The following is an 18,783-nucleotide window of genomic DNA, read 5'->3' as shown; positions in this document are numbered from 1 at the left end:
AGTTACTGGGATTTATAGTTCACCTACAATAAAAGAGCATTCTGAACCCCACCAACGATAGAATTGGGGCAAACTTCCCACACAGAACCCCCATGACCACAGAAAATACTTAAGGCCATTCAGTCCAACTCCCTTCTCCAGGGCAAGAAAACGTAATCAAACGTAATCCTGACAAAGGGCCATCCAGCCATAGATATAGATATATATATATTATTCACACACACACAGATATAGTATCATAGATTTGAAAGGGACCCCTAAAGAAGGACAATTATATATTGTATGTTCCAGAGTAGGCAAACCAGACAATCTCTACATCAACACTGACAAAGAAACAAGAAATACTGTTCACCCACAAGCATAAAGAAATAACGTAGATTAGAAGCCAACACTTTCTCGTTACTTTATTTTCCAGATCACCAGACTGGGCCACAGCAATGCGTGGCAGAGGACGGCTAGTTTATATAATAACTATATACATTGGATGGAGTTTGAAATGCATTCCAAAACCATTAGGATCTCCAGTTTAGACTCTGATCAAACTTCACCATTAGAAACAAATATTGTTTCTAAGACATGGGGAATCAAAGACGGTAAATTTCCGATATGTGAGTGTCAAGTATAAGAGGTGTCTAGAATGATATTTGCCATCCATGGGCTTCGGGGTTTAATCACCATCTTGTTTCAGATTTAGTAATCTGTGATCAAACTCACCTTTTGAAGTGATTTCCCAGGACTCCAATCAGCTCCCCAATTCTGCTCTCATTTGGTGGATGAACGCTGAGGAGGCAGACAATTAGGTCCTTGTTGTCTTTTATATGAAACACCACGAGCTGGTCCTTTCCATTGGAAACACTCAATCCTGTGAGCTGCAAAAAAATGAGAGAAGATTATAGCTAACATTATAGTGAACATTTTGCAAAATGACATATAACATTGACTAGAAATAAAAGACATATCTGTCTGAAATGTCAGTAGCCGAGGAAGTAGACTTAGACACTCAGTCTCTAAGGTGGTTCAAGATGCCTTTGTATAGGATGTCTCCAAACCTCTAATGTATTGAATTATCCTTCTAGCTTGAGTCTCAAGAAAATGTTTCAAGGCTTGTTCCTTTCAAGAAAAAAACAGAATTTTTATTACAGTTAGAAAAGCAAGAATTCAGAGTGTCTACTACTCTTGAGCCCCCGGTGGCGCAGTAGGTTAAACTGCTGAGCTGCTGAACTTGCTGACCAAAAGGTTGGCAATACGAAGCTGGGGAGCAGGGTGAGCTCCTGCTGTTAGCTCCAGCATCTGCCAACCTAGCAGTTCAAAAACATGCAAATGTGAGTACATCAATAGGTACCGCTTCTGCGGGAAGGTAACAGCACCCCATGCAGTCATGCTAGTCACATGACCTTGGAGGAGTCTATGGATGATGCCAACTTTTTGGCTTAGAAATGGAGATGAGCATCATCCCCCAGAGTTGGACACAACTACACTTAATATCTAAGCGAAACCTTTACCTTTACTACTCTCGAAGACAATCTATCACATACATAATGGTTTACTTGGTAATTAAAAAGAGGCTGCAGATCAACTTTGTTTTTGCTTATACTGGGCTTGATCCAAATATAATCACAATTAGAGAAGTGCTACTTAAAGCAGTGAGACTCAACTTATTAATAACAAATTCCCATTGATTTGAATTCAGCCTATTATAACTCTTGTTGGAACAACATGAAGGCAAATGACTAGGCATGTAAAAAGAAACCCACACCCATTTCTACTTTGGATAGAAATCTGATAAATATAAACTTCTATCTGACAATGATAGATTCAATTAAGTTTAACGTTATCTCCCTCAGTGCTGAGTTACTACCGTCTGCCCTATACAACAAGTTTTAGCAGAAGAGTTGGGGCCCTTTCTATCTACACAAATAGCAGGATGGTTCCACTTTAGCTGCCATGGCAACACTGTATGGAATCCTGGGATCTGTAGTTTGGTGAGCCAGTAGATCTCTCTGATGGAGAATTTTAAATGTTCCTCTTTAAACTTCAAATTCCATAATTTCACATGATGTAACCATTAAAGTGGAATCATGATCCTACAATCGTATCTATGAAAAGACCCTGATCCTTTGAGAACAAATGATTGGCTGCAATTTTTATCAGTTTTTTTGTCGTGTCAGGAGTGACCTGAGAAACTGCAAGTCACTTCTGGTGTGAGAGAATTGGCCGTCTGCAAGGACGTTGCCCAGGAGATGCCTGGATAATTTTTGATGTTTTATCATCCTTGTGGGAGGCTTCCCTCATGTCCCTGCATGAGGACCTGGAGCTGATAGAGGGAGCTCATCCGCCTCTCCCCGGATTCGAACCTGCGACCTGTTGGTCTTCAGTCCTGCCGAAACAGGGGTTTAACCTGCTGTGCCACCGGGGACTCCATTTGTATCAATTGCTCTCTATCTCAATCTATTTACCATAGATCTTTAAAAAAATAATATTCCAAAACTGCACAGTTTGCAAGACTGGGTTCTACTGTCCCTCAATAAAGCATCTTTATTAATGTATTGTTGATGACTTTCATGGCTGAAATCATTGGTTTGCTGTGAGGTTTTTTTGGCTGTATGGCCATGATCCAGAAGCATTCTCTTCTGACATTTTCCCACATCTAGGGCAGACCTCCTCAGAGGTTGTGAGGTCTATTGGAAACTAGGCAAGTGCGGTTTATATATTTGTGGAATTCACAGGATGGGAGAAAGAACTCTTGTCTGTTTGAGGCAAGTGTGAATGCTGCAATTGGCCATCTTGATTATACACTGAATGGCCTTGCAGCTTCAAAGCCTACATCACAACCTCTGAGGATGCCTGGGATAGATGTGGGCAAAATGTCAGGAGGGAATGCTTCTGTAACATGGCCATACAGCCCAGAAAACTCACAGCAACCCACCTCTATAAAATGAATTTCAAGGATATATGTGTAATTGCAAGAGGACTCCATAACGAAAATTCAACAGTAGTCATACCTAGAGATGACTCATGGAAATACACGGGACCTGTTTGTTATAAATACTATAAAATCCATTTATTTCAATAAGTCTACCTTAGGCAGGATTATGCTGGTTTTAGCCCATGCATTTTAAGTGGAGCATTTTTAAATTAATTTTAAAAAACAGTGATTTAATTAAAATCACATTTTAAAAACTATTCAACTATATTAAGAACTAAGTACAGTTAAGTCTTCTGTATTCCAGTCAGAATAAAAAAAACTGCAACATTTTAAAACACCAACACATATCTTCAGATGGGAATTCTTAGCTTTAGAGAATAATTATAATGGGATTACCCTGAGTGCTAGTTTTTCTGAAAAATGTAAGAAAAAAAATCACCCTTTGTTTTGACACAAAAGGAAGAAGCTATCTGTTCGCTTTCAATGCCTTAAGAGACAGGAAAGGAAAATCAAGGCTTCTATTGAGTTACTGTGATTTTTCCAGGCTGTATGGCCATGTTCTAGAAGCATTCTCTCCTGACATTCTGCCCATATCTATGGCAGGCATCCTCAGAGGTTATGGGGTCTGTTGGAAACTAGGCAAGTGAGTAGGTTCTTGTGGGTTTTTTTGGGCTATAGGGCCATGTTCTAGAGACATTTCTCCTGACGTTTCGCCTGCATCTATGGCAAGCATCCTCAGAGGTAGTGAGGTTATATAGGCAAGTGAGGTTTATATATTTGGAAGTTATGCTTCTACTAATTGTCATTGCATCACAAGATCCATGCAATAAAGAAGTCTCCAAATAGGAATGCAAACTTCTAGGAATGATACTCTGTATGATAGGAACCCGAAACCCCTCTTTTTTGAGAACTGAAATCCTTCAGAACAGAGGTAGGCAATGTGATGCCCTCCAGATGTTGTAGAATAAAGGTCCTATAATCCACAGCCATTGGTCATACTATCTAGGGATAAATATATAAAAAACATCTAGAGGGCAACAGATTGTTTAGCCCTGTTCAAGATCCAGGAGCCATCTCTATTATTATTATTATTATTATTATTATTATTATTATTATTATTATTATTATTATTTGAAACACAACAAGATGAGTCCACAGCAAACAAGATCACTCTGCTGGCTGTTGTACTGGATCACACGTCAGACACTTGGCAAGTGTCTAGGACTGTGTGATGTATCGGCGAATAATGCATGCAGATCCCAGTAAGCTGGTCTTCTGCAGCTGGCAGATTGTAATCTTGTCAGTGCCAATTGTGTTTAAGTGCAGGCCAAGGTCTTTAGGCACTGCACCCAGTGTGCCGATCACTACTGGGACCACCTTTATTGGTTTGTGCCAGAATCTTTGCAGTTCGATCTTTAAATTCCCATATAGTGTCAGCTTTTCCAGTTGTTTCTCTTCAATCCTTCTGTCTCCTGGGATCGCAACTTTGACAATCCATACTTTGTTTTTTAACATGATCATGAGGTCAGGAGTATTGTGCTCCAAAACTCTGTCAGTCTGAATTTGGAAGTCCCAGAGTAGCTTGACATGTTCATTCTCCGTAACTTTTTCCGGCTTGTGATCCCACCAGTTCTTTGTCGCAGGCAGATGGTATTTGTGGCACAAGTTCCAATGAATCATCTGAGCAACGGTGTTATGCCTCTGCTTATAGTCTGTCTGTGCGATCTTCTTGCAGCAGCTGAGGATATGATCTATTGTTTCATCTGCTTCCTTGCAGATGATGATGATGATGATGATGATGATGATTATTATTATTATTATGACTTACGATATTTATAGCCCGCCTTTCTCAACCATATGGCGACTCAAGGAGGGGTTACAGATGAGCACAATTCAATGCCATAAATTCATAAAAACACAATTAAAACCATCAACATGACAATAGAAAAACATAAATAAAAACTGGGTTATTGTAGGTTTTTTCGGGCTATATGGCCATGTTCTAGAGGCATTATCTCCTGACGTTTCACCTGCATCTATGGCAAGCATCCTCTGAGGATGCTTGCCATAAATGCAGGCGAAACGTCAGGTGATTATACCTCTAGAACATGGCCATATAGCCTGAAAAAACCTACAACAACCCAATGATTCCGGCCATGAAAGCCTTCGACAATACATATAAATAAAAACCATTAAAACATCTAGTCATTGTTGTCATCCTGTTAAAAATGTTTTTCAGTAACATCATCTAGCCATTCCATGTCCATCATTCATAGTTCCATGTTATTTATTCCACTGCATTCTCAAAAGCTTGCTCAAAGAGCCAAGTTTTTACCTTTTTTTGGAAAGTCAGGGGGAGGGGGATGATCTACTATCCCTGGGGAGGGAGTTCCATAGCCCAGGAGGGGGGCACCACTGAGAAGACCCTGTCCCTCGTCTCGGCCAATTGTGCTTGTGAGGCAGGTGGGATCGAGAGCAGGGCTTTCCCAGACAATCTTAAGCTCCTAGATGGTTCATAGGAGGAGGTACGTTCGGACAGGTAAGCTGGGATGGAACCATTTAGGGCTTTATAGGCTGAAGCCAGCACTTTGAATTGTGCTCAGTAGCAAATTGGCATCCAGTGGAGCTGGCTCTAACCGAACTGGAATTACAAACCCCAAGCCCTCAGGAAATAATAAACTATCGACCCACATTTAGCCCCAATGATTTGCTGCAAAGCACAACAGTGAGGCCCTTCAGTAGTACAGATTGATTTAAATAATGGATTTAAGCTTGTTTTTGGCAGCTCGGCAATAGCATGTGTAATTGTGGCCTGCCTTGGGAGACTGATGCACAGTGATGCGATTGAACAATTGCTTTGTCCTATACTAAAACTCACTGCGTGTGTATTGAACCCACATTTTCAATATGCCAAATTTGGTTGAGGAGAATCAGTCCTTCCGACTCAATTTAGCAAAAGAAGCATATGGAGTCGAATAAACCCATTGCATATAGGGAGAAAAGTCCTGGAACTTGGAGGAGGTGGGAAATAATCTAAAATTATATTGTCGAAGGCTTTCATGGCTGGAATCACCAGGTTCTTGTAGGTTTTTCGGGCTATATGGACATATTCTAGAAGCATTCTTTCCTGACGTTTTGCCTGCATCCATGGCAAGCATCCTCAGAGGTTGTGAGGTCTGTGGATGCTTGCCATAGATGCAGGCAAAACGTCAGGAGAGAATGCTTCGAGAGCATGGCCATATAACCCGAAAAACCTACAAGAACCCCATCTAAAACTGCTTCCATTTTAAATTGTATTTTTAGATTATGCATGCCATGGCTCCCCTTCCTCATCCTGGAATTCTAGCTTGATTTTTCTCTCTCTTTGTTATCCTTTGATTCTTGGAATATCTGAACAAGGTGGCTGGCAACACCAGGTACACAAATCATTAGTAGTTTCAAGTCGCCGGGGTTTCTATGGCTGGAAATCAAAGGCGCATCAAGGGATATTCCTTCCCGATTGGAGTTGTCTTTTTTTAAAGGTTAGAAGTGACAGAACGGCATCTTGAGCTGGAAAACAAGCTGCAGCAGGACCAGACATCAGCTGACTGCCAGGGATCGCCATGGCAACGCCTTCCCCAGGGATGTTGCCATGTTGACAGGACAACTTTAGAAGCGGAGATAGCGAACGCTGCTAGCAAACGCTGCTGGTGGGCAGATGCATTTTGACAAGGCTGGCTCCCGCACACCTTACAAGGACAATTCGTCTCACAGATTCAGACGAAATACATCTTTTCAAGCCAGGCAAACAGGCGCAGAAATAAACACCGAGGGTCACATAACAGCGGCTCGTATTCTCGCCGAAAACATCTCCATCCTTTCAAATAATTGTGTTTTTCCTTCAAGGAAAGGTCGAGAAAGCCACTGCCTCTCACACAAATATTACAAATGCTGCACTCCACGAGAGGCCAATTAACATCAATTGGAAGAGCTCAGCACAAACATTTAACTGCTTTAAGAGATGAGGGGAATATCCTCAGCATGTTAATGGCAAGAATAGGTCGTTTTGGGAAATAACAGTAAGTTAAACAAGACTAAATCATAAGGAAGAGATTTTTTTAAATTGTGTGTCGTGACACATTAGTGTGACAGCTGCAGCGTGTAGGTGCCTCATGTAAACGTTATGAGTCTGTGTGAAATCTATATAAATAAAAATGTAATTATTGTGGGATTAACATAACTCAAAAACCACTGGACGAATTGACACCAAATTTGGACACAAAGACACCTCTCAAAACGAGTGACCATCTATATAAATAAAAATGTAATGTTAGTTCGTGCTACCATCAGAACTCAAAAACCACTGGGGGAATTGACACCAAATTTGTCCTCCACTCCAAAAAATTAATTTTGTCATTTGGGAATTGTCGTTGCTGGGATTTATAGTTTACCTACAATCAAAGAGCATTCCGAACTCCACCAATGATGGAATTGGGCCAAACTTAGCACAAAGGGCTCCCATGACCTACAGAAAACACTGGAAAGGTTTGGTGGATATTGACCTTGAGTTTGGGAATTATAGTTCACCCACATCCAGAGAGCACTGTGGACTAGAACAATGATGGATCTGGACCAAACTTGGCACGAATATTCCATATGCCCAAATATTAACACAGATGGAGTTTAAGGGAGATAGACCTTGACATTTGGGAGTTGTAGTTGCTGGGATTTATAGTTCACCCACAATCAAAGAGCATTCTGAACACCACCAATGATGGAATTCAACCAAACATAGCATACAGGACTTCCATGACCAACAGAAAACACTAGAAGGGTTTGGTGGGCATTGACCTTGAGTTTGGGAGTTGTAGTTCACCTACATCCAGAGGGAACTGTGGACTCAAACAATGATGGATCTGGACCAAACTTTGCACAAATATTCCATATGCCCAAATATGAACATAGATGGAGTTTGGGGCAAATTTGGGAGTTGTATTTACAGGGATTTATAGTTCACCTACAATCGAAGAGCATTCTGAACCCCATCGACGACAGAATTGGGGCACATTTCCCACACAGAACCCTCATGACCAACAGAAAATACTTAAGGCCATCCAGTCCAACTTCCTTCACCAGGGCAAGAAAACGTAATCAAAGCCCTCCTGACAAAGAGCCATCCAGCCATAGATATAGATAGTAGGGCTGGGCGGTTTCGTTTCGTAATTTGTTAAAATTTGTTATTTTTTTTTATAACGAAGCGATTTTGAACCATTCAGGAGCATCCAAAAAACGAAACGAATTTTTCAATTCGTTTCGTAATTGCTTCGTATTCGTTTTGTATTCGTTTCGAAATCGTTTCGAAATTGTTTCGTTATTATTTCCGCATGTCTGGTGCAAGTTTTATAGTTGTTGTTTGTTTAATCAGTGAAAAAAAATATAAATATCACACCAACAGTCAACAACAGAGGGAGAGGGAAGCTTCAAAAGTTCCCCCTGTCCCATATGGAGGTTTTTTAGCGTATTGCGCGGTCGTGTCCGCCATTAACGTATCGATTCGTATTCGTTTCGTAATTGTTTCGTAATTGTTTCATAATTTACGAAATTTCGTAAATATCGAACTTTTTAAAAGAAAAAATTCAGAATTCTTTTAAATATCGAAACGCAAAAAACCCCAAAAAACGAATCGAGTTTAGAAACAAATTTTTCCGTGATTGCCCAGCCCTAATAGATAGATATATATGATTCACACACACACAGATATAGTATCATAGATTTTAAAGGGACCCCTAAAGAAGGACAATAATATGTTGCATGTTCCAGAGTAGGCAAACCAGACAATCTCCACATCAACACTGACAAAGAAACAACAAGAAATACTGTTTACCCACAAGCATAAAGAAATTACATATATTAGAAACCAACGCTTTCTCATTACTTTATTTTCCAGATCACCAGACTGGGCCACAGCAATGCGTGGCAGGAGACGGCTAGTCTATATAAATAAAAATGTAATGTTAGTTTGTGGGATGAACATAACTCAAAAACCACTGGACAAATTGACATCAAATTTGGACACAATACACCTATCAAGCCAACGAGTGACCACCACTCATAAAAACACTGAAAAACACAGCATAAGGGGTTAGTTTAACCTCTGGTTTGCTAGCAAACCTGAATTACTGTGTCGCGAAATGATGCAGGTTTAAAAAGTGTGCCACCAACATGAACCGTTTGGAAAGCTCTGCAGTAAGGTTTTAATGGAGTTTGGTATGAACTCAGTCCTCTCTACTTCAGAACATGGGAAAGGGCAAGCTAATCCTTTGCTCACACAAGAGTTCCATAGGTGCTAACTATAACCTGACAAAGATTTGGATCTGGGTGAGTTTTTCAAATCTGGTTTCACCCCAGTTTCACTTTGGAGATAGGATATTTGCCAAACTATTTTCTCCAGCACTAACTGCATCTCATTTGTTCCTTTTATATTTATACCAGTAAGGACCCTCTTAATATTATTGCACAAGGAAAATGAAAGAACAGTTCCTCTACTGAGTCTAAAGCACTATGTTTACTAGCTGCTTGGCAATACCTTTGCTTATTTGAGAAGACCGATGTGAAACAAAATCTCAGGATAGCAGTGCCAAAAAGAGTGTAAAAGATTTTCCCATATACATGCTTAAGAAGTGAAGGCATTCCAAATTCCATTTAGTCTTATCTTTGGTTAATATATGATATCGCTGCTCAGTCATCCTGAGAAGTGACCATCTAATCATAGTTTAACAAACCTTCAAGTAAGGGACTGTGGCACAGATGGCTGGGAGTCAGCTGCATTAAGATCACCTCTGACCAAAAGGTTATGAGTTCAAAGCCAGCCTAGGTCAGAGTGAATTTCCGACCAATTTCTGTAACTTGCTGTTGACCTTTGCAGCCCAAAAGACAGTTGCATCTGTCAAGTAAGAAATTTAGGTACCGCTTCTGCAGGAAGGCTAATTTACAACACCATAAAAATCTCCAGCAAGTATGCAAAGAATGAGGAAGTACTTCATCAGTATCACAAATGGACGGTGAAGCGATAGCTCCCCTGGTGGCCAGAATACCCTCAAGAAAAAGCTGAAATGTTAAATAGCTTCTGTGTGTCTGTCTATATATGTTGTATGTCTATGGCATTGAATGTTTGCCATGTGTATGTACATTGTAATCCACTCTGAGTTTCCTGCGGGGTGAAAAGGATGGAATACAAATACTGTAAATAAATAAAATAAGTCCAGTCTATTCCAATGTCAAGCAGTTTTTATTATCAGGAAGTTATTCCTAATGTGTTCTCCTCACCACTGTTTTCTAAGCATTGGGCACTTCTCTCTCACACACACAAACATACACTTTAAAAAATCTGTTTAAGAGAATAGCAACAATTCTTTCCAACACCAACGTTTTTGTGACCTCACTGACACAAATCCCTGCAGCAAGACTTTGTAATCTCCTTGCAGTTTCCCCAATGTCCCAGAAACCAAATCTACCACATATGAATGTGAAGAATAAAGCAGTGAACATCATAAGTAAACACATGGCAATAGCGTTTTAAAGAATTGCAAAGCAGCCACTATTCATGTGCCACTGCCAAAAGGACAACTTATTTATGTTTACATTTCTGTGCCATCCTATAAAGGTTACTCGAGCAGAAAGAAAACAATAAAACATTTAAGACCCACTAAAACTGCTGAATTCAAAACACTATTAAAGCTGAAACAGGTTACAAAATCCCATTAAAACCTCCAAGTTTAGAATTTTAAATAAGGTTCTAAAACAAACCAAAAAGGGGAAGCAGTGAATATGGGAAGTGACTGATATTTATGCTATGGTGTCTGAATATAGCAAACTCTGAACTGATCAAAGAAGGGTTTTATTCCCCCCCCCCCTTTTTTTTTTGACACTAGCCTTTGAGAATACCTACCTTTATGACCAGGAAAAGAAATCAGTAAAAAAAGAACTACAAATCAAACAAAGCTACATGGATAGTTAAAAAGACCAAAATAAGACAAGACTGGGGATAGACTGTAGAGTAGTTTCAAAGCAAACCTGTCACTTCTTTCAGTTCAGCAAAACGTATTGCTTGTCAGGTGTAAGAACTTTTCCTCCTCCTTCTGACAAGAAATGACATTCCTAGAGATCATCTAGTCTAGCTGCCACCGTCCACAGATTTTAAGCCCCTTCGAGTAACTCTATGAAGAGTCACTGAGGCTTCATTTGGACTTCTCCACTTCTGCCTCTGCAGAGATTTTCCCTTCTCTCTCCCTAGGAAGATCATTTTATAGTATGCGTGCTAGCACACAAAAAACATGCAAAGGAAAATGCAAGAGTGTAGACAGTAGGAGATCTTTAAAAGATTTTTTTTATTATAGACAAGCAATCTTAACATAATGGTATCTATTTTTATGAATGTAACTTACTTCAAAGACATGGGCACATACTTGCCGCTTAAGTCATATTTAACTGAGCTTAAGAAAATACACATAACCCTAATGCGTACATCTCAAACATTTCTTATCCTCCAACAATCAAATGGGATTCTGAGAGTGGATGTTCATGTAGGGAAAAGTAGTCTAGACCTGCATGGTTCGGCCTCAACCAAACTACCCAAGCTACACTGGCACCTTTAGCACCCAAATCTCTCTTCGTTTTTTGCTAGCTAGAAATAAGGTGACAGCACCCTGTAATTACACACCTCCCATTTTTTGAGGCCCTAAAGCAGTGTTTTGGCTTACAACTCCCAGAAATCCCAGCCAGTTTACCAGCTGTTAGGATTTCTGGGAGTTGAAGGCCAAAATGTCTTGAGACCCACAGATTGAGAACCATTGTCCCAAAGAGTCCCCATAAACTCAATTATTTAAAATAAAAAATACCTTTAGATAGTATCGTAGACAATTCTGCTATTACTCCTAACAGATACAAGAAGAAGAAGAAGAAGAAGAAGTAGAAGAACTACTACTACGACTACTACTACTACTAGTACTACTTTATTTTTCTACCCCGTCTCCATCTCCCCGAAGGGACTCGGAGAGGCTTACATGGGGCCCAAGCCCAGGCAGAATACAATTAAAATAAAGCAATAACAATTAAAACAGCATAAAACAGCGTAAAACAACGTAACAAAAATAGCTAGCAACAACAATAATAGCAGACTAATTTTGGAGGGGGGGAGGAAAACCACTACGTGAACTAGTAAAAGGATAAAGTTGTTTAGTAAGGTGGATAACAATGTATAACAGCATAGGAAATATCATGGAAACAGAGCAAATTAACAGGAACAGTTAATATAATATAGGACATCAGATTGAATGGCAATTCAAGTCATGATACAGGCCATTTGTCATAGGAGTCGTCAATCGAAAGTACGACAAAACATCCACGTCTTTAATTTCTTATGGAATGTGGATAGGGAGGGTGCCAGCCTAATCTCCCTGGGGAGGGAGTTCCAGAGACAGGGGGCCACCACCGAGAATGCCCCCCCTCTTGCCCCACCAACCATGCCTGAGACGGGGGTGGGAGCGAGAGAAGGGCACCCCCAGAAGATCTTAAGGACCGCGTGGCCTCATAAGGGAGGAGGCGGTTAGGCAGATAGGCAGCTTTATAGCTCTAAACTCAGAAGAGGCTTAAAAACAACTAGGAAATAAGCAAGGAGTCAATTGGAAGTGCGTATTTGTAGCATAAAGATGAGTTTGATCTTTAAAGAACCCCAGGAGGAGTGCGGAATGGAGGGGAGGAAAAACAAAATGTTCTGAGGCTCAATGGGGACCACCCCCACAATCCCTAACTGTCTCTTCCTCTCCCTGTGGCTGAACAGTATCGTGTTCTGTCTACACACGCTGGAAGTGGAAGCTGAACCAGCAAAAACCTACTGACTCTCTCATCCTTCCATAATGCAATATTATTTTTAAAAAGCGACATAGTTATGATAACCTTGTGAGTTTCACAGAATTCTGGGCAAAATACCTTGAGAACCGCATCTCGGCCTACGAGCCCACGAGGACCTTAAGATCATCCGGGGAGGCCCTTCTCTCGGTCCCGCCTGCCTCACAGGCACGCCTGGCGGGGACAAAAGAGCGGGCCTTCTCGGTGGTGGCACCCCGGCTATGGAACTCCCTCCCTGCTGAAATCAGACAGGCGCCTTCCCTCATGGCCTTTCGCAAGGGCCTGAAAACCTGGCTCTTCGAGAAGGCCTTCAATTAAGTGCTATGTTTTTGGAATGACCACCGGAATGGACCATGACTACGAGATTGATTATGACCCAAACAAGACGAAGCGGATTTTTAGTTAAGTAGCTGTGTATTAGTAAGATGTGTGTTATGTCCTAATCTATTGTAACCTGTTGTCCTTTATGTTCTATGTTCTGTACACCGCCACGAGTCGCCTTCGGGCTGAGAGTGGCGGTTAACAAGTGCAAATAATAAATAAATAAATAATAAATAAGTTAGGTCTCCACAGTGCTAACGTTAGCAATAATACTTACATTATACAGTGGAATGGTTTTCATCACTTTGTAGTTCTTTGTAGGGTCCATCTTGTACAGGTGTCTGTCGGTGATAAAAACTGCTCTATCTTCGACTTTATTAAAGCGATTTATCTGCAAAATAAACAAAAACGCACCTGTATTAAATGTTACTCACATACCAAAAACAAAATGCTTAACACAACATGAAACAGTACGTATCTTTAACAGTTTTTCTGATGTATCACCTAACACAGTACTTGTTAAAGTGGCGGTCCATGGACTGGTGCTGGTTCAGGAGTCATCAGCTGCCAGTTAAAATCTCTTTGCTGCTTGTGTTTTTTCTAAAAGTCTGATATTATTTCTATCTCAACTATAACATGCTATTTTTTAAAAACCTATACACACAGTGGTTGTTTTTCCTTGCTGGTTTTGTGATATGTCTGGGAAATTAAGTCATCAATAATGGATTCGGGGTGGCTTACAAGGGGCAAGCCTGAAAAAAACACAGATTAAAACACAGTGCAATACAAGCCTCCATCCATGGAAAACAACCCAACCCTGGAAGACCCTACATATGACTACATTAATCTTTTGGGAATGATTTTTAGTATGTGTGGCTTAATGTTGAAGTTAAAGTGATGCGCCTGGATTGCTGTCTACTGTTTGTTCATCAGCTTTGCCAGCTCTAGAAGCTCAGAAGACACTGAACACATGATGAGCAGCTTCATGTTGTCTATCTCTGCTGTAGTGATGTCCTATCTTCAGAACCCTCAACCCATGTCTCCTCCTTAGTGAAGTGCTAACTGTTCTTTTTCAGACTTCCTCTTGCAAAGGAGAATTGCCCTCCCTGTTGACAGAGGACCATTTTCTCAGGCAATGCAGATCCACTCTCACAAACTGTGGTGTTGCAAAAATATTGGAAGAACTCATTTTGACATGTAAATAAAATTATTGTTGGGTAAGAAAAAAAGAGACTTAATACATGCAAATATGTTTGCATCCATAACCTACAGTAGTTATTATGGTCTTAGGAAAACAAGCTGTGGGTAGTTTTCAACTATGCCAGACAAGGAGAAGAGGATTAAAAAATATAATATGTTTCCCTTTATAATTTCGTCTTCAGCTCAATGGATTTGGCTACAGGATTTAGCATTTGCTAAGTGCCAAGATGAAGCTCAAGGAAAAAGAAAATAGCTTCTCTGTAACTGAGATTCTTTGCATACATATATGAAAAATCTCCAATCACACAGAGGAGTCGATCTGATTAACCTCCCAGGTAGCTCAGTTTTGGTAAACAAATTTGTTTTTGATAATCTTGCATCCACCCCCTTCTAAAGTGTTTATCTCTCCATGAACCAACCCAAGCCCTTCGATCTTCTGGGGAGGCCCTCCTTTCGCCCCAGCCACTCTCACAAGCTCATCTTGTGGGCACAAGGGAGAGAGCCTTCTCCTCTGTGGCTCCCCGCCTCTGGTACTCAATACCTGGAGAGATCAGGAAAGCCCCTACATTAGAAACTTTTAAAAAGAACCTTAAAACCTGGCTCTTCTGCTGCGCCTTTGGCGAGTAAGTATACAACATGACACTACTGCTCAACGCTTCTGTCACTAGAGTACATGCCTCCCTAATGGGAAGTTTGGTTTTACAACCCTGTGTTTCCTTATGAGCTCCCTGCAAATAACTTGCTCCTTGTCTTATCTCATTCAAGTTTTTTAACATTTTATACTGCACATGTGGCCCGCCCACTGTCATTGTGATTGTGTTTATTGTAATGTTATTTTGTTACTGTATTTATATGTTTTTTAATGTAATTTTGATGCTGTTGCTTGTTGCTTATGCTTTGGTTTTATTTTGCTGTAATATGTTGTCTGGGCTTGGCTTCATGTAACCCGCCCCGAGTCCCCGTTGGGGAGATGGTGGCGGGGTATAAATAAAGATGATGATGATTATTATTATTCTTATTATTATTTCTGATAGGTGCCATATCCTCAGTACACTGGCTAAAACTGAGGTAGAACAAAAGGGAGTGAAGGATGTGCTGCTGAGGGTATGTACAGTGAGTTGTGTGACTTTATCCAAACAGAACACCTAGTTTCTGCTGAGGTAGATCTGCTAATTCACCACAGTGATTAAAAAGTCTACATCATTGAGTTTTCTGCCCACTTAGTTAGCCATAACTAGAGAAGGGCTTCTCATCTTTGGTACATAATATTGGTACCAAGTTCACCTCTTTGTGATGGAAGAAGTAGTATTGGTTACAATCTTGTATCTGATAGAAGCTTCTCTTGCAATACAAGGCAACATTTTGTTGTGTTGAAGCCAGTATAGCTTACACTCATGTGAAGTGAGGTGCCATGTTGGGATACCAGTGCATTGGCAATGGACTGGACAATAAGGGGGGGAACCCACAGTCATAAACTATGGGTGTTTCCTGTTTCTAGGTTGCCTGAAAGCATATTGCTATTCAAATAGACAACTCCGAATTGGTCTTGTAGTGTTCAAGGTGTGGGGCCCTCAAAAACTATATCAGCACATCAGCATGAGAGCTGAACTGCTGAAGAGAAAGAGGGGTGGAAGCTGTGCTGGAATCAGCCTCCAATGTCTATTCGTACGTAGAGCATCACTGGTGGTAGCACTGATACAACATCATGAGCAGGAACATTGGTGATCGGTCCAGTTGTTGGTGCTATGGTGTGAGTAGTAGGGGTCATAGATGGGTCAGTGGTAGCTATAGGGATGTTAGCAATTCTCGGTCAGTGACTTGTGTAAGCATCCTGGACGTTGAAGCGGAAGGAGGATGCAGTATCAATATCATGGAGAGTGCCCTAGGGAGAATCACAGGAGGTTGTCTTGGAAGCACCATGGAGATAGAGCAGTCATGGAGATAAAGACATGATTAAGAGCAGGAAAGAAAATGATAGCATGGTGAGTGGTGACGTCTAAGGGAATAGCAGTAGCATAAGCTGCTCAGGAAGCCGTCATTCTAAGTAGCACCACAAATCCTTGAGAATAAAGAATCTGGACTCAAGAGAGTAAGGTCATCAGTCACAATGGTCATCCTGTGGGTGTCACTGTCCTTGCACACTGAATGGCACCAAGTGACAATGCCATGGTCGAGGTTGGTACTTGCCTGCTGATCAGTATGAAGCAAAAGAGACCAATCCGATACTATGGCTTAGAGACATATTGGCAATATGAAGCAGAGTATCACATGAATTGAACTTCTAGTGAGTGAGAGGCAGGAGTTGCATGGCCTAACTTCACCAGATCATCACAGGTCTCACTTCTGATATCAAAACCACAAAATGCATCTTGGGGGAATCTGCACCATGAAATAATCTTGTGGTCCAAGTTTAACAAAGGTAGTTCTACCTGGGCTTGTGGCAAATAATGCCAATGCAGTTCCTCCATTACATGTTCTGCAACATTTTGCCTTTTCCCCAGTTGTGTTTAGTAGTGTTTTCACGGGCCTGCTTTGCTTTATGGGACATAACCTAAGACTGACTCTTGGGATATAATTCTTGGCACTGAGAGCCGCCAGCAGCAATGTTACAATTGAAATTGATGGCATGGCCAGTGTTGTCTTGTTTGCCTAATAGGGCCACAAGGATTCCAGAAGATTTGCAGAAAAGGCACTTGTTGTGGTTGTCAGATAAAGAGACTTTCTAATAGCAAATGATGCAATTGTCAAAGAGCTCCTAAAGTCTCTAAGAAGGGAAAAAGACAGGAAACAAGTCTAATGGTTTTCTGGTGCAGCTGAGGTGTACAACAGAAAACTGAGCAAATGAGGATGATTGAGGGACTTGCTTTATATCATTTTATTTAAAGTTACCCTATATCCTACCATTCTTTCAGCATGGGAGGGTTAAACCAAAACTAAGCTGCTCTGTACAGATTACAATTGTGTTATGCACAGAAATCACACTGAAAAAAATGAGTTATCCACAAATCCTATCCTGGATGATGGAGCTAGTCTATCTTGAGCTACTACTGAGCCCTAGTTGAATGAGTTTGGAGATGTGGATTTTTCTCTCAGCTATGTCTTTTACTCACTTAATATTTATATTCTACCTTTCCACCAATGACACCAAGGTGATGTTCAATATTTAAAGACTAACAATCAAACACCATAATACATATAAAATCCTAAGCAGGGTAGAATCATAGAATCATAGAATCAAAGAGTTGGAAGAGACCTCATGGGCCATCCAGTCCAACCCCCTGCCAAGAAGCAGGAATATTGCAATCAAAGCACCCCTGACAGATGGCCATCCAGCCTCTGTTTAAAAGCTTCCAAAGAAGGAGCCTTCACCACACTTCGGGGCAGAGAGTTCCACTGCTGAACGGCTCTCACAGTCAGGAAGTTCTTGCTCATGTTCAGATGGAATCTCCTTTCTTGTAGTTTGAAGCCATTGTTCCGCGTCCTAGTCTCCAGGGAAGCAGTAAACAAGCTTGCTCCCTCCTCCCTGTGGCTTCCTGTCACATATTTATACATGGCTATCATATCTCCTCAGCCTTCTCTTCTTCAGGCTAAACATGCCCAGCTCCTTAAGCTGCTCTTCATAGGGCTTGTTCTCCAGACCCTGGATCATTTTAGTCGCCCTCCTCTGGACACATTCCAGCTTGTCAATATCTCTCTTGAACTGTGGTGCCCAGAATTGGACACAATATTCCAGGTGTGGCCTAACCAAAGCAGAATAGAGGGGTAGCATTACTTCCCTAGATCTAGACACTATGCTCCTATTGATGCAGGCCAAAATCCCATTGGCTTTTTTTGCTGCCACATCACATTGTTGGCTCATGTTTACCTTGTTGTCCACGAGGACTCCAAGATCCTTTTCACACGTACTGCTCTCTCTCTCGAGAGGCATCCCCCATTTTGTATCTTTGCATTTCGTTTTTCCTGCCAAAGTGGAGTATCTTGCATTTGTCACTGTTGAACTTCATTTTGTTAGTTTTGGCCCATCTCTCTAATCTGTCAAGATTGTTTTGACTTCTGCTCCTGTCCTCTGGAGTATTGGCTATCCCTCCCAATTTGGTGTCATCTGCAAACTTGATGATAATGCCTTCTAGCCCTTCATCTAAGTCATTAATAAAGATGTCGAACAGGACCGGACCCAGGACGGAACCCTGCGGCACTCCGCTCATCACTTCTTTCCAGGATGAAGAGGAAGCATTGGTGAGCACCCTCTGGGTTCGTCCATTTAACCAATTACTGATCCACCTCACCGTAGTTTTGCCTAGCCCACATTGGACTAGTTTGTTTGCCAGAAGGTCATGGGGGACCTTGTCGAAGGCCTTACTGAAATCCAGGTACGCTACATCCACGGCATTCCCTGCATCTATCCAGCTTGCAAGTGAGTATATTTTAAAGTACTTTTAAAGATTATTTGA

At 41.1% G+C, this 18,783-nt stretch overlaps 1 protein-coding gene across 1 annotated transcript in view; it reads right to left on the bottom strand.

Moving 5' to 3' along the window:
- Positions 1 to 18,783, bottom strand: part of MYO1D (myosin ID) — a 280,311-nt gene that overhangs the window by 103,583 nt on the left and 157,945 nt on the right. The window contains exons 20-21 of the mRNA XM_060781183.2: positions 13,410 to 13,523; positions 715 to 869 (exon numbers count right to left, since the gene is read on the bottom strand). Of these exons, the coding sequence (XP_060637166.2) occupies positions 715 to 869; positions 13,410 to 13,523 (269 nt within the window). The remainder of the gene's footprint in view (positions 1 to 714; positions 870 to 13,409; positions 13,524 to 18,783) is intronic.

The sequence above is a fragment of the Anolis sagrei genome, chromosome 6, assembly GCF_037176765.1.
Source record: "Anolis sagrei isolate rAnoSag1 chromosome 6, rAnoSag1.mat, whole genome shotgun sequence".
Lineage (NCBI taxonomy): Eukaryota > Metazoa > Chordata > Lepidosauria > Squamata > Dactyloidae > Anolis > Anolis sagrei.
Note: the sequence above shows the minus strand (reverse complement) of the source record. Positions and strands in the feature narration are given on the sequence as shown.